The 16,002-nt window shown below is 38.6% G+C and overlaps 1 protein-coding gene across 2 annotated transcripts in view; it reads right to left on the minus strand.

Moving 5' to 3' along the window:
- The window catches only part of DCP2 (decapping mRNA 2), a 49,793-nt gene that overhangs the window by 14,544 nt on the left and 19,247 nt on the right, over nucleotides 1-16,002 (minus strand). Inside the window, exons 3-5 of one of the 2 annotated variants that reach the window (XM_081505692.1) lie at nucleotides 15,820-15,947; nucleotides 15,309-15,407; nucleotides 37-189 (exon numbers count right to left, since the gene is read on the minus strand). In XM_081505692.1, coding sequence (XP_081361818.1) covers nucleotides 37-189; nucleotides 15,309-15,407; nucleotides 15,820-15,947 — 380 coding nt within the window. The remainder of the gene's footprint in view (nucleotides 1-36; nucleotides 190-15,308; nucleotides 15,408-15,819; nucleotides 15,948-16,002) is intronic. The other variant, XM_081505694.1, reaches the window with a different exon arrangement.

A 16,002-nucleotide genomic window follows, 5' to 3' on the forward strand; every position in this document is an offset into this window, starting at 1 on the left:
CATCCAGCAACCTGAAAATTCTTTTCAATTACATACCCGGATTTCTCTTCTGGTTTTTGGGTTAAATTTTGTATCTTTTGGAATTCCTGGAATGATGTACAAACGAGCAAGCTGATCATTGATCCGAAGTTCAATGTAATCATCCTTACAAATATAATCTTTAATATCAAAACCAGTTTCTTCAAAGACCTGGAAATAATAAATCTGGATGATGATTTTCAAGTTTGGCTGTTAGACCTTCAGTCCATTAATATTTGCTTATTTCAAAGATAAAACTTCAGAAATATCCAGGCAATTAAAGGCATAAAAATACTAGGTAAAAAAAAAATCAAGAGTATTTCAGGGTCTAGTTCTTGCTGTGTCTCTATGGAAAAACGTCCTCACACATCTAAGCCTAAGTTTTTTCAGCTATTCAATAAAAGGAAACACATGATACTGTGATTTACAATAATATATATTTGGTCACTGTCCCCTCTTCTGGTATAAGAGCTCCTAAAACGGCTGGAATGTCTTAAATGATAAAAGCAAAAGTATCTTTGGTTTTTATTTAGGTCTCTCGCATTGCGGGCAGATTCTTTACCAGCTGAGCCAGGAGGGAAGCTCAAAAGTATCTTTACGTCCTGTTAATTATGTGACTTCTGGAGTCCACTTCGGGAATTAACTTGGTTGCCAGATGATCAAGAGGGTTGAAACTTTCAATGGGCCCCTCCTCCCCCACCTCCAGGACATCAACTCAGTCAACCCCATAAAAACCAAAAAGGAGTGTTTCTGGTTTGATAAACACATGAAGATTTGGGGATGGTGGTGCCAGAGAAGACAGCAAAAAAGCTCCTTGGTTTTTTCTGTACCTTGCGCCCTAAGTGTTTATGTCTTCCATCTAGTTATTCCTGAGTTATATCCTTTCATTGTAATAAACTGGAAATCTTAGTAAGAAAAATGTTTCTGAATTTTATGATTCACTCTAGCAAAAACTAATCAAACCCAAAGAGGGGGATCAAAAGCACAAATGACAACCTGGACTTTGCAACTGGCATCTGACACCAAGGATGGTCTTATGGACTGAGCCCTTCACCTCTGGAATGTGACACTACCTCCAGGCAGACAGTGTCAGAATTGAGCTGAACTGTAGGTCATTCAGTTGATATGCAAAACCTGCTTACTGCTTTGGGGAAAACAATCTCCTGCGCATGTGCGTATATGCATGCATGCATGCACGCACGGGCACCCACACGCTCTATGATTGGGTCCCTTAAGATGTTAGAATACATCAGTGGTTCCAACTCCATGGGAAGTACTATGAACCTCATATGGATTTGATTCACAGTAACCACAAATATACATTAATAACCAAGCTACAGAATGAAAAATGTCTTATACAAAGAAAATCATTCTTCAAACACGAAAATTGAATTGGGATTAATACTAATATTTCAATGGGCAGATTCCAAGAAAATAGCTACAACCACCTTTGTACCCAGGGTGTAGTTAGCTGCAGTTACCATCTGTAGTGATTTTGGAGCCACAAAAAATAAAGTCAGCCACTGTTTCCACTGTTTCCTCATCTATTTGCCATGAAGTCATGGGACTGGACACCATGATCTTTGTTTTCTGAATGTTTATCTTTAGGTCAACTTTTTCACTCTCCTCTTTCACTTTCATCAAGATGCTCTTTAGTTCTTCTTCATCTTCTGCCATAAGGGTGGTGTTATCTGCATATCTGAGGTTATTGATATTTCTGCCGGAAATCCTGATTCCAGCCAGTGCTTCACCCAGCCCAGTGTTTCTCATGATGTACTCTGAATATAAGTTAAATAAGCAGGGTAACAAGATACAGCCTTGCTGCTACTGCTGCTGCTAAGTCGCGTCAGTCATGTCTGACTCTGTGCGACCCCATAGACGGCAGTCCATCAGGCTCCTCCATCCCGGGGATTCTCCAGGCAAGAATACTGCAGTGGGTTGCCATTTCCTCCTCCAGTGCATGAAAGTGAAAAGTGAAAGTGAAGTCGCTTAGTCGTGTCCCAACTCTTCGCAACCCCATGGGCTGCAGCCTACCAGATACAGCCTTGACGTACTCTTTTTCCTATTTGGAACCAGTCTGTTGTTCCATCTCCAGTTCTAACTGTTGCTTCCTGACCTGCATGCAGATTTCTCAAGAGGCAGGTCAGGTGGTCTGGTATTCCCATCTCTTTCAGAATTTTCCACAGTTTATTGTGATTCACACAGTCAAAGGCATTGGCATCGTCAATAAAGCAGAAATAGATGGTTTTCTGGAACTCTCTCGCTTTTTCGATGATCCAGAGGATGGTGGCAATTTGATCTCTGGTTCCTCTGCCTTTTCTAAATCCAGCTTGAACATCTGGAAGTTCACAGTTCACGTATTGCTGAAGCCTGGCTTGGAGAATTTTGAGCATTACTTTACTAGCATGTGAGATGAGTGCAATTGTGCGGTAGTTTGAGCATTCTTTGGCATTGCCTTTCTTAGGGATTGGAATGAAAACTGACCTTTTCAGTCCTGTGGCCACTGCTGAGTTTTCCAAATTTGCTGGCATATTGAGTGCAGCACTTTCACAGCATCATCTTTTAGGATTTGAAATAGCTCAACTGGAATTCCATCACCTCCACTAGCTTTGTTCATAGTAATGCTTCCTAAGGCCCACTTGACTTCACATTCCAGGATGTCTGGCTCTAGGTGAGTGATCACACCATTGCGATTATCTGGGTTGTGAAGACCTTTTTTGTACAGTTCTTCCGTGTATTCTTGCCACCTCTTCTTAATATCTTCTGCTTCTGTTAGGTCCATAGCATTTCTGTCCTTTATTGTGCCCATGTTTGCATGAAATGTTCCCGTGGTATCTCTAATTTTCTTGAAGAGATCTCTAGTCTTTCCCATTCTATTGTTTTCCTCTATTTCTTTGCACTGATCACTGAGGAAGGCTTTCTTATCTCTCCTTGCTATTTTTGGAATTCTGCATTCAAATGGGTATATCTTTCCTTTTCTCTGCTTTTCGATTCTCTTCTTTTCACAGCTATCTGTAAGGCCTCCTCAGAGAGCCATTTTGCTTTTCTGCATTTCTTCTTCTTGGGGATGGTCTTGATCCCTGTCTCCCGTACAATGTCACGAACCTCCGTCCATAGCTCATCAGGCACTCTGTCTATCAGATCTACTCCCTTAAATCTATTTCTCACTTCCACTGTATAATCGTAAGGGATTTGATTTAGGTCATACCTGAATGGTCTAGTGATTTTCCCTACTTTCTTCAATTTAAGTCTGAATTTGGCAATAAGGAGTTCATGATCTGAGCCACAGTCAGCTCCCGGTCTTGTTTTTGCTGGCTGTATAAAGCTTCACAATCTTTGGATGCAAAGAATATAATCAATCTGATTTCAGTGTTGGCCATCTGGTGATGTCCATCTGTAGAGTCTTCTCTTGTGTTGTTGGAATAGGGTGTTTGCTATGATCAGTGTGTTCTCTTGGCAAAACTCGATTACCCTTTGCCCTGCTTCATTCTGTACTCCAAGGCCAAATTTGCCTGTTACTCCAGGTGTTTCTTGATTTCCTACTTTTGCATTCCAGTCCCCTATAATGAAAAGGACATCTTTTTTGGGTATTAGTTCTAAAAGGTCTTGTAGGTCTCCATAGAACCGTTCAACTTCAGCTTCTCAGCGTTACTGGTCGGGGCATAGACTTGGATTACCGTGATACTGAATGGTTTGCTTTGGAAACGAACAGGGATCATTCTGAACTGCTTAGTGTATCTAAAACTGCCCTTCCTCATAGTGCCTCAAGGACTGCCAAGACAAGGAACCCCAGTTCCTTGGAATAAAGTGTTACAGCTAACCCTCACCTGCTCCTTCAACCAGAGAAGCCATTCTTACTTTGATTAAAATCCTGGGCCTCTGCTTAAAAAGCCACAGGTGACGGGGGAGGGATTCACTGCAAGATGGGACCGACACAGACACACTACCATACATAGAACAGGTAATGAGGACCCACTGCAGAGCACAGTGAACTCTACTAAGCACCCTCCGATGGCCCATATGGGAAAAGAATCTAAAAACGAGTGGCTAGACATATTTATATAGCAGATTCACTTTGCTGTACATCTGAAAGTCGCAACACTGAATATCAATCATACCCCAATAAAAAATAAAACCATTACTCTTCCAGCCTTAAACATTCTCCTTCAGATAACATTTATGTTGTCTGGCAAGGTCCTTTCCCACTTCACCCTCAAATGACAAAGGCTTTGGTTCTTTACTGACTAGAAACCAGTGTGCACCTTTTACGCTGGAGCTCCTCTTCCCTCCAGTTTCATGGCAAGAAGGCGGTAAAACGCACGCAGGCCTGAACCTCTTACAAGGTGTGGGTGTGGAGGAGTCATTTCTGTCCGTTCCTTTGGTCTCTTCCTCCTTCTCTTTTTGGTTTAGGCACATCTATATTTCTCTCAGATATGTGTAGGCTGTAACTCACAGTTTAAGCTCCTCCACAACACCTAACTCATTTATGTATACTGCCAATTATGCTACACCTTTTCCTAATTTTAAGAACTAGGTGAATATACTCACTTGAAACTGCTCTATGGAATACAGAAAAAAGAGACATTATTTGTATTTCCTACTTCCAGAAATGACAGAGTGGGAACAGCAATACCTCTGTATTACCAAAAAAGAGCTTTCTTGTCCTAAACCAAAACTATATATCTTTTCCAGAATAAAATCCTGAAGGCTCAGTGACAGATACTTTGTAGTTTCACACTTCCCCAGATCTTAATTTAACATTTATATACATGTGCTGTGTGCTCAGTCACTCAGTGTTGTCCGACTCTTTTATAACCCCATGGACTTTAGCCCTCCAGGCTCCGCTGGCTGTGGGGTTCTCCAGGCTGGAGTGGGTTGCCCTGCCCTCCTCCAGGGGATACTCCGAATCCAGGGATCAAACCCACGTCTCCCGCATTGCAGACAATTTCTTTACCGTCTGAGCCACCAGGGAAGTCCATTTGTATACATAATACGATATAATTAAACTAACAATCGTGGATTTATTTCACAACTCAGGTGTGTTATCTGAATGTTCCCATTAAAGTCCAGATATTAATACTTTGGTTTTCCTTTTCTTTGAAAGTAAGGTCTACCCTACTCTACTGCTTGAGACGTAACTTAAAAATGGTTTTTATTATAAATCAATCTGGTTGGATATTAGAGTCATAACTTTAGAAATTAGAACTGGTTTACCTAAAAGTTACGTATCAGTGACATAAAATTGTTTTTCTTCATCAAAGTCTCCATTAAGAAAGTCAAAAGGGGAGATATAAGCCAGAAGACATTCACAATATACTCAAATCCAGACTACATTATAAAGTTCTATATATCCACAAGACAAGTAAACCAACTTAAAAAAAAAAAAAGGTAACATGTAAGTGGGTATTTAATAAAAGAGGACATTCAAGTGGCCAATAAGAATATGACAATGTGTCCAACATTATTAAACTTCAGGGAAATATGAAAAACACAATGATAGACCATTACATTCCCATAATAATGGCTAAAATTTTTTGAAAATGAGATATAATTAATATATTACATTTATATTAGCTTCAGGTACACAACATAATGTTTTGCATATATTGAGAAATGACCATAAATTTTTTTCCTCAGTTTTACTGAGATATAATTGAGATATATCACTGCAAAAGTTTAAGGTGTACGGCATAATGGTTTGACTTATACATATTGTGAAATGGTTACTCTAAGTTTAGCTGATACAGATCATCTAAGTACAATAAAAAGAATAAGAAGAAAATACATTTTTTCTTGTAATGAGAACCCTTTAGATCTAGTCTTTGAACTTTTCATATGTATCACACAGCAGTGTTAATTATAGTCATCATGTTGCACATTACATCCCTAGTGCTTATTTATCTTCTAACTCCTGACCATGTTCCTGTAATTCTCTTTTACACACACATACCCTCTGACAACCACAAATCTGATCTCTCATTCTGAGTTTTGCTTTTCAGATTCCACATAAAAGGGAGACCATACAGAATCTGTCTTCATCTGACTTATTTCATTCTGCATAATGCCCTCAATGCCCATCCACAGTGCAAATGGCAGGATTCTTTAACAACGGAAATGTATTCCATTGTGTACATACATACCACATCTTCTCTAGCCATTCATTTGTCAATGAACACTTAGGTTTGTTTCCAGGCCTTGGCTATTATAAACAATGCTATTATGAACATAAGACTGTAGGTATCTTTTCAAGTTACCATTTTCATTTCCTCTGGATATATTCTCAGAAGTGGAATTGCTGAATCATATGGTTGTTCTATTTTAATTTTTTGAGGATCCTCCATAGAATTTTCCATAGTGGCTGTTATCAGTTTACAATCCTACCAACAGTGAACAAGGGGCCCCTTTTCTCCACATTCATCTGTCTTTTTGAAGGCAGCCATTCTAACAGGCATGAGAGATATCTCACTATGGTTTTGATTTGTATTTGCCTAATAATCTAGTGATGCGGAACATCTTTTCACAAACTTACTAGCTATTTCTCTATCTTCTTTGGAAAAATGTATATTCAGGTCTTTTGCCCATTTTTTAATTGAATTATTTGCTACTGAGTTGTATAAGTTCTTATTATACATTTTAAGACATTAACTCCTTATCAACTATATGGTTTGCCAAGTATTTTCTCCCATTCCATAGGCTTTCTACCTTGTTGATTGTTTCTCTTGTTTTTGGGTTGACATAGTCTTGCTTATTTTGGTGCTTGTGCTTTTGGTGACATATTCAAAAAATCATTGCCAAGAGCCACATTAAGGAGTTTTTATCCTGTTTTCTTCATGGTTTCAAGTCTTACATTTAAGTCATGCACCCACTTCAAGCTAACTTCTGTAAGTGGTGTAAGACAGGGGTATAGTTTCATTCTTTTACATGGGAATATTCAATTTCCTCAGCATCATTAACTGAAGAGACTCTCTTTTTACCATTGAGTTTTCTTGGCTCCCTCTTCAAATATTAGTTGACCATATATGTGTGGGTTCGTTTCTGGGATCTCAATTCTTTGATCTGTTTCACTGATCATTGATCTGTTTTTGATTCAGATCTGTTTCATTGATCTGTTTTTGTACCAGTGCCATACCATTTAATGACTACAGCTTTATAGTATAGCATGAAAGCAAGAAGTGCAATACCGTCCACTTTGTTCTTCTTTCTCAGGACTGCTTTGGCTATTCAGTCTTGTGTGGTTCTACATACATTTTAGATTTTTTTTTTCTAATTCTGTAAAAATAAGGCCACTGAAATCTTGATAGGGATCACACTGAATCTAGAGATGGTTTTTGGCAGTAATGACATTTTAACAATATTAATTCTCATAATCCATGAACATGGGATAAAGATTTTAACGTCAGTAATTCTACATGTAGGCAAGGACAACAAGAACTCTCATATCCAGGTAGTAGGAATGCAAATGGGTTCAACCATCTGGAAAACCACTGGCAACTTCCCTATGACCCTATAATTCCATTCCTAGAGAAATGAAGGCTTATTTTCCTCAAAGGACATGTACCAGCATATTTATAACAGTTTTATCCTTAATAGCCAAAAGGTGGATATAATCCAATGCATAAGAGAATGGATAAACAACTGTGGTATATTTATACACTGCAGTATTACAAAGAGCAATTAAAAAGAACCAGCTGCTAATATACACAATAACACAGATGAATCTCACAAGCATTACACTGAGACAGAGATATAAAACACAAAGAACAGCTATTGCAAAATCCTAATTATATGAAGCTCAGAACAGGCAAAAATAATTGATGGTAATAGAAAAGTCAAAATAGTGGTTCCTTCCAGGAACGTGGGGAAAGTAGGCACTGACTAGAAGGGGCAGGAGGACTTCCCTGGTGGTCCAATGGTTGGGAGTCTGCCTACCAATGCAGAGGATGCAGCCTGGATCCCTGGTCAGGGAAGGTTCCACATGACATGCAGCAGCTGGGCCCACGCGCCACAACTACTGAGCTAGCACTGCAGAGCCCAGGAGCTGAAAGCCCCAGAGGCCGTGCTCCACGACAAGAGACACCCCTCACTCTCCTAACTAGAGAAAGCCCTAGCACAGCAACAAAGAGCCCACACCACAACCAAGACCCAGCGCAGCCAAAAATTAAAAAAATAAGAAGGGGCAGCGAAGAGTCTTCTGAGGTGCTGAAAATATTCTTTGACCTGAATGGTGGTTTCACAGGCATGTACATACATAAAAATGAATAACCTGCTGACTTTATTTTATGCTCTTATCTGCCAACAAAAAAAGCTTAGGAAATAATTTTTACATGGTTCTTAATTCTATTTTTACAGTTATTCGCTTTAACGCTCTTCTTTGAATATCTTATAATCAGAAATTAGAATACCTACCAGTCACACATGTCTGTATAATAATTAAAAGCTATGCTAAAAGTAAATTGTATAATCCAAGTTCCTTGTAAGCAGACCCTATTTGTTACAAACAGAATCGAACTGAATACATGCTTAACAAAACAAACATTGAAGGACTAAGAGCCTGTTTCAGATTAAAGGCTGAAAAACAACAATTAAATGCAAACACAGTGCATGAGCCTGGATAGGATCCTGTATGGAAGAAGGGGTGGAAACTGCAGCAAAGGACCATAATGGATCAACTAGTAAATCTGAATATTGAATTATCCATTAGATAAAAGAACCTATCAAATCCATTCCTGAATTTGATAATTACACTGTGATTACATAAGAGAACTTTCTAGTTCTTTAAATTTATTAATACATGCACTAATAGCAGTTAAGGGGCATTATGACTGCAATTTACTCCTAAATTATTTAGCAATAATAATAAAAACCATATACCCATATGTATCAAAAGTAATAAAGCAAACATGGCAAAATATTAACCGGTGGATCTATTCTTTATATTATCCTTACTATAACATTAATACAATTTTAAAGAGTAACATGTAATTAATGGTAAGGTTATTTTAGTGTATTCATTCAAATATATACTGTGTGCTTAGTAAGTGACAGGTACTATCCTATCCTAGGCACTGATTTCAGAAATGAATAAAGCAAGCACTGTTCTTTCAAGAGCTCCATCTTAAAAAGAAATGGTAACTGCAGTATGATATACATGCCAGAAAGTAGGTGGGTGCCATGGAATCAGGATGCCTAACTCAGCCCTGAGGGGCTTCCCTGTTGGCTCAGTGGTAAAGAACCCAACTGCCCATGCAGGAGATGCCAGTTTGATCCCTAGTCCAGGAGATTTCCTGTAGAAAGAAATGGCAACCCACTCCAGTATTCTTGCCTGGAAAAATCCCAAGGACAGAGGAGCCTAGTGGGCTTCAGTCCACGGGGTCGCAAAAAGTTGGGACACGAGTGAGCGACTGAACAACAACACAGCCCTGGGTACAGGTGAGGTGTGAGTTGTGAGCTGGGGTGGTCACCTGGAAGGCTGTCATAGGCAGGGTCCTATCCTGTGCATACATCTGGGCTAGGACTTGAAAGATGACTAGACGTTTATAAGACTGACAAGAAGAAAAAGATACTCCAGATAGCTAAGAACGGCTATAGCTGAAGAATTATAATGAGAAGGAATGGTACAACATGAGGCCATCAGTGTAATTTAACAAAGGCAGCTTTGAAACCCTGTACAACCATACTTAGAATAAACATAATACAATGCAAGACTTCTTAATTCTAAAAGTGATAAAGATTGGTTCACCTCTAAAATTAGGTACTCATTCTCAACAAGCATTTACCAGGAAAAAATTTTAATAGCTCACTTATATGTACAGATAACAAATGTAAAACCAACGAAGGGTTAATATCTAAAATATATAAACAGCTCATACAGTTAAATATCAAAAAAACAAAAAAAAGAACAGTCAAAAACTGGGCAGAACCCAAACAGACATTTCTCCAAAGACATACAAATGGCCAGGAAACACATGAAAAGATGCTCAATATCACACATTATTAGAGACATGCATATCAAAACTATGAGATTATCACCTCACACCAGTCAGAATGCCCAACATCAAAAAACTCTACCAACAGTAATGCTGGAGAGGGTGCACTGGTGGGAATGTAAACTGATATAGCCACTGTGGAAAGCAGTACGGAGATTCCTTAAAACACTAGGAACAAAATCACCATATGACCCAGCAATCCCACTACTGGGCCACTACTCCCACCCTGAGCAAACCACAATGCTGGAATACACGTGTAGCACTACAGCACTACTGACAATAGCCAGGACACGGAAGCAACATAGATGTCTATCAATACGGGAATGGATAAAGAGGCTGCAGTACATTTCTACAATGGAGTATTGCTCAACCACAAAAGAACGAACTTGAGTCAATTGTAGTGAGATGGATGAAGCTAGACCCTGTGACAGAGAGTCAAGTAAGTCAGAAAGAGAAAAACAAGTATCGTATGTTAACGCATATATATGGAATCTAGAAAAATAGTACTAATGAACATAGTAGAGAAGGGACTGTGGACATAGTGGGGGAAGCTGAGGGTGGGACAAATTATATACACAACAGTGGAGTGTTAGCAGCTCAGTCATGTCTGACTCTTTGCCACCCTATGGACTGTAGCTCGCCAGGCTCCTCTGTCCATGTAATTCTCCAGGCAAGAATACTGGAGTGGGTTGCCATTTGCTTCTCCAGGGGATCTTCCTGACCCAGTCAGGCATCAAACCTGGGCCTCCTGCATTGCAGGCAGATTCTTTACCGTCTGAGCTACCAAGGAAATCCTATATACACAATATCATACATAAAACAGGTAGTGGGAAGTTGATAAATAACACAGGAAGCCTAGCCTAGTGCTCTGTGATGACCTGGAGGGGTCATCTCATGGGTGGGGATGGGTGGGGAGGCTCAGGAGGAAAGATATATATATATATACACACACACATACACAAATACACACACACATAACTGATTTGCATTACTGTACAGCAGAAACCAATTCAAAATTGTAATGCAATTTTCCACCAATTAAAAAAATAAAATTTAAAACCAATTTTTAATACCGTACCTTCTGTGAATCAAATCCATTCCTGTATGATAATTCAGAGTTAACACTCCTGGCACATCAAACAGGATTAACATCTCAAATGATATCAGATAAAAATCTCTACATAAGAGTAAAAAAATGTGCTACCCAAAGAACACCAGCATAGACAATGAAATCCTCTGCCTAAAATCTATGTCTTATAAGCCTACAAGTGGTAGAATAAACCATTAACTCCTCTGTACAAATTCTATCAAGATTAAATTACATAAGGGCACGTTAAAGTAAGGGTCATTATAATAAAATGTAGTTCTGCCAAATAATAAGCAGCAACATGAAATCTCGAAACCACATGTGAACTGCCAAGCATTCCATGTTCTCAGAAACAGGTGTTGTTTCACAACTGATAACAAAAATATACTAAGATTATCTTAATAGAGCTTTTCAATAAAACCTAGAGAACATTTTTCACATCTCTATCCTACATCTACTTCACTATTGAATTAAGTGTTCAGAAATAACCCAGTTAACAAAGGTGAACCAAGTGATCAAAGAGAAGACTGGAAACCACTAATGAGGACAGCCGTTAGCTTTCTACTGACGATTCTTCACAGCTTCTCCCTGAGCAGCCTGCTCGCCACTGCTTCTTCAGCCCAGTCCACACACACAACCCTTACAGGGGGTGTCAGATTCTGCCGAAACAAACTGAACACCTCTACACACTCAGACACGATGAAATAACACTAAGACAATTACAATAAACAAAACTAAAAGTTATTAAGCAACCTAAAATAAAGGTAAGCACCCATGGTAGAAACCAGAGGGAAAAAATAAAAGTAAAAACAAGGAAAAAAGTGCTTAACACCTCAGCCTAAGCCTAATGATAGCTAAAAATTAAGACAAAACTTCTCCATATATATTAATACAAGTAAAAATGAAAAGTGTAATATTAACATAAACTCCTATAAATGGAATAACAATCTGGTTTTCAACTAAGATACTGATGCTTCTCCCCCTCCCTCAACGTTGCTTCTATTACGCTGCAGTACCACCAAGTGGCAGAAGGATACACTGCGACTCTAGGATGGCTGGTTGAATACACTGAAAAATAGCAACTACTATGGACTGACCTTTCCAAAATTCTTAGGAAGGCCTAACTCCCAATATGACTGTATTCGGAGACAGGGCCTGTAAGGAGGGGATACGGGTTACATGAAGTCACGTAGGCGGGCCTCTGACCCAACAGGAGTATTAGCGTTTAAGAAGACGAGGAGACGCTGGCACACCAGCACTCTGGGCACGCAGCCACCCAGGGACAGCCACGTGAGCACACAGAGGAGGGGCAGCCAACCGCAGGCCAGAGTGAGAGCTTCACCAGGAAGTCAGTCAACAGGCAGCTTGATCTTAGATTGCCCGGCCTCCAGAGGAGCAGAAAACAAATCTCTACTGCTTATGCCACCCAGTCTGCAGTATTTTGTTATGGCAGCCTGAGTGGATTAACCCAGCAATGCTACACCTTAATTCAAAATCTGTTCTTTATGAGAAAAGCATTCACTTAAAAGGAACAAAAGTCAGAAGGTTTGCCTTTAAAAATTCTAGCCCTTCAAGTAACAGAAATTAAATAGTCTTTTCTAAAAAGTTCCTTTATCAGCTAAGAGAGGCTATTATTTAGATCAGAAAAGTGAGAAGTTAGGATTAATTCTTATTGTCAAAGGGAACATTTTTTCCCTGAAATCAATCAACTGTGGTTCCTAAGTACACCTGTGCTTTCCTCAGACCAAGACAAAATCTTTAAAACAAGGGAGGCAGGGGGAGATTCATATTGGTCCAAATAAGAGAGGTAAGTGTTATCAGGAAACAGATATATGTACTTAAAACCAAATTTCTTCTGTTTACATCTGTGTATGCGTTTAGAAATTCTCACCAATGTGCAAGTATTCCTAACCGCCTATATATTTAATGGCATCCAAGAACATGAACTCCAGAACCCAAATAGCAGGGTTTGCATCTCTCTGCTTTGTGCTGGCTGAGTACTAAACAGCTCTGTTTCAGTCACCCGCCTGTGAAGAGAGAGCTAACTTTCCAGAATGGCTGCATCTTCCCCATAGGACTCTCTTCAGATTCTACAATCCATACTCCATTCTCCCACTCCCCACAGCCCAAAGAATAAATTCTGTTTACTTTCTTACAAATTATGGTGATCCACTGGAATCAGCACCACACAGACAGGACAGATTTTTATCTCAGTATCCCAGGAGCAGAGAACAAATAAGATAAGCCAAGGTGAAAACTGTCTCAGTCCACAGGTTAACTTTTTCTTTTTATCCCAAATACCCGATTTCTGCATCATCCTGACTCTTTATAATATCATGTATAAAATTCATGAGATGGAGAGTTCCAGCTGTAGATGCAGGCAGACCCCTTGGGTCTAGGGTCCTTCTTCAGTTTTCCAAGATTAGGTATTTGATTCCTCAAAAAAGATCCAATTATAAAGATAGCCCATACCACCCAATTTAGCCTAAATTTCTGTTATTGCAGTTAATGTTTCTTTCTGGACCTAGACAACTATCTCACTACCGTAGGACAAGTCTACTCCATGCATTAAGACGTACGGATTAATTCCACTAAGTAGGACAGTATGGCTCCCATTTCGTCCTTCCGTATCAGCAAGACGACTACAGAAACTGAAGACAAAAAAGGGAAGACTTTTTAAGTACTCCATTTCATCTCCTGCCATCTACCGAAAAGAAAAGAAAAGCTCTTAGAGGATGTGGCGTTTCCTCACCTGCTCCATAAATAGTTTTCAAATTTTAAAGGGTGGGCATAAAACTTCTTTGCTATAAACTGTTGTGAAATACTTGCTCAGATAAGCTGTTCCATACTCAGTTTAAAATGCAGCATTTTCAGTCATGTTTAAAATCTTACTCCAAAGTTAATAAGCATTGATATTTTTCCTACAGTAAATAACCACTAGTGGTTTTTAAGAACTTTAACTATTATCCCTCACTAGTAAATATACTCCAACGAGGCAACGAACACTGCTCCAGAAAAACATCGAGGAAAAAAAAAAAAGATTCAAATAAAATATGCTACAAAATCCATACTGCCATCTCGAAAAAAATCTCAAAATTCAATCACTACCAGCTTAGACTCTACCAAGATATCACTTCTAGCTATGAATATCTTGCTTCTAGAAATGGAGTCCTTGAGTTGTCTCCTAATAATTTTATATCTTACAGAGATTTGCCCAGTCTCTAGGCTATTAAGCAACATATACTAAAACTATACTGGAACAAAAACCTTTGAACTCCTAGCCCAGTTCTCTTTCCATTTTATCATATTTCCTCTTAGCTCAACTTCTCAAATGTCAAGAACAAGGTGTACTACTGTTGTAAACTGATAAATAAGAATGCCGTATACGTATACAATGTATCACAAGGTACTTACTGTGGGCTACAGCCAACTGGTTACATTTTAAAATTAACAATTTAAATAAGAGTGAACATCCTCCTTTTACAAATAAGAAACTAAGGCCCAGTACAGACAGCTAGTCTGTGGAAGTCTTTTGGGGAAAAAGTCATCTCGGTCTAGAAAGATACCTAGTTAAGATGTGAATGGGCAGGAGAAGAGAGGCCTTTCCAGATAGGAAAATCACATAAGCAAAAGCTTAGTGGATGAAACAAATCAATCAAATTCAGAGGACAAAGAATTTATTCTTCTGACTAAGAATAAAGAAAGACAAATTGAGGAATGGCTAAGTTTTGTGATGGGGGTAGGAGAGGGAGTTTCAACTCTTAAAGAATTAAACTTCATCCTACAGACAGAGGGAAGCTAAGCAAATGGGTTTTGACCAATAAATGTAAATGTCTCAGAAACTGTGCATTTGTCTGGAAGCCCAGACTATAAACATAAAACAAAGGTTATAAGAGCCAAAATATTTAAGCAATCTATTTATTTAATCCAATTAAATATTTAATCCAATTCTAAAAGGAAAAGTGGAAAAGATATTACAAAAAAAGTTAAATAATAGAATAAAAAATGTACAATGAAAGAAAATGAAACCAATGAGAAGAATAAATGATAGAGGTGGACAAACAAATTAACAGTTACATAACAAAAGATACTACTTCATGCAGGCAGTCAAGTTCTGGAAAGAGGATTAAATGATCCAAATAAGTCCAGTCTCCAAAGCCAAAACACACTCAAAGCACAACCACCAAACATTACTGTTTCAAACTGCAATAACTCACCTCTCTAGCAGCACAATCATGAGGAGCTTCTTCTTTATTTACTTTTCCTTTTGGAAATCCCCAGCCTGATTTTGCTAGGTACCCCTGAACCAGTAGTACCTGCAAAACAATCAAGAGGTAAAAATAAAACTTGCTCTCCTTTCCCATATTCCTTTCTAAAAGCCAGAAGTGCTTTTCTGCTTACTTCAGGTAACTGTTATCAGCAACAATTTTACTTGGTTAACTATCTTCCAAGAGGCTAGATATCCTATTACTTTTCCTATGAAGAAAGGCATTCTGCTCATTTTAAAGTATTTCTTCAGCAATCAATTTCCTTTACAATAGGTGATACTGCAACAGGTATAAATTATTAAGACCCAGAATGCAGACAAAATGTGCAAATTTTGGCCTTGTAGCACTAAAAATCTAAATATACTTTTAAAACCTCGATTCAGAACATTACAGATATAACATTAGGACGAAAACAGCTGATTACCATTTCACTTAAAAATTCTGCATTACTCTCACTCACATTTTCAAGTGTCTCATCAAGAATAATCGCACCATATGTTGGCACTCCCATTTTATATTCCTTCCATTCATCCAAAATTTTTTCCACATCTTCACCTTGAGGCAGCAAAAATGGACAATGATTGAAGAGTATACCATGTGTTAAGGAAGCCACTTACTTTCTCCCTTAATACACTTTAAGCAC

The sequence above is a fragment of the Giraffa tippelskirchi genome, chromosome 7 (genome assembly GCF_054371585.1).
Source record: "Giraffa tippelskirchi isolate mGirTip1 chromosome 7, T2T-mGirTip1v1.2.pri, whole genome shotgun sequence".
NCBI lineage: Eukaryota > Metazoa > Chordata > Mammalia > Artiodactyla > Giraffidae > Giraffa > Giraffa tippelskirchi.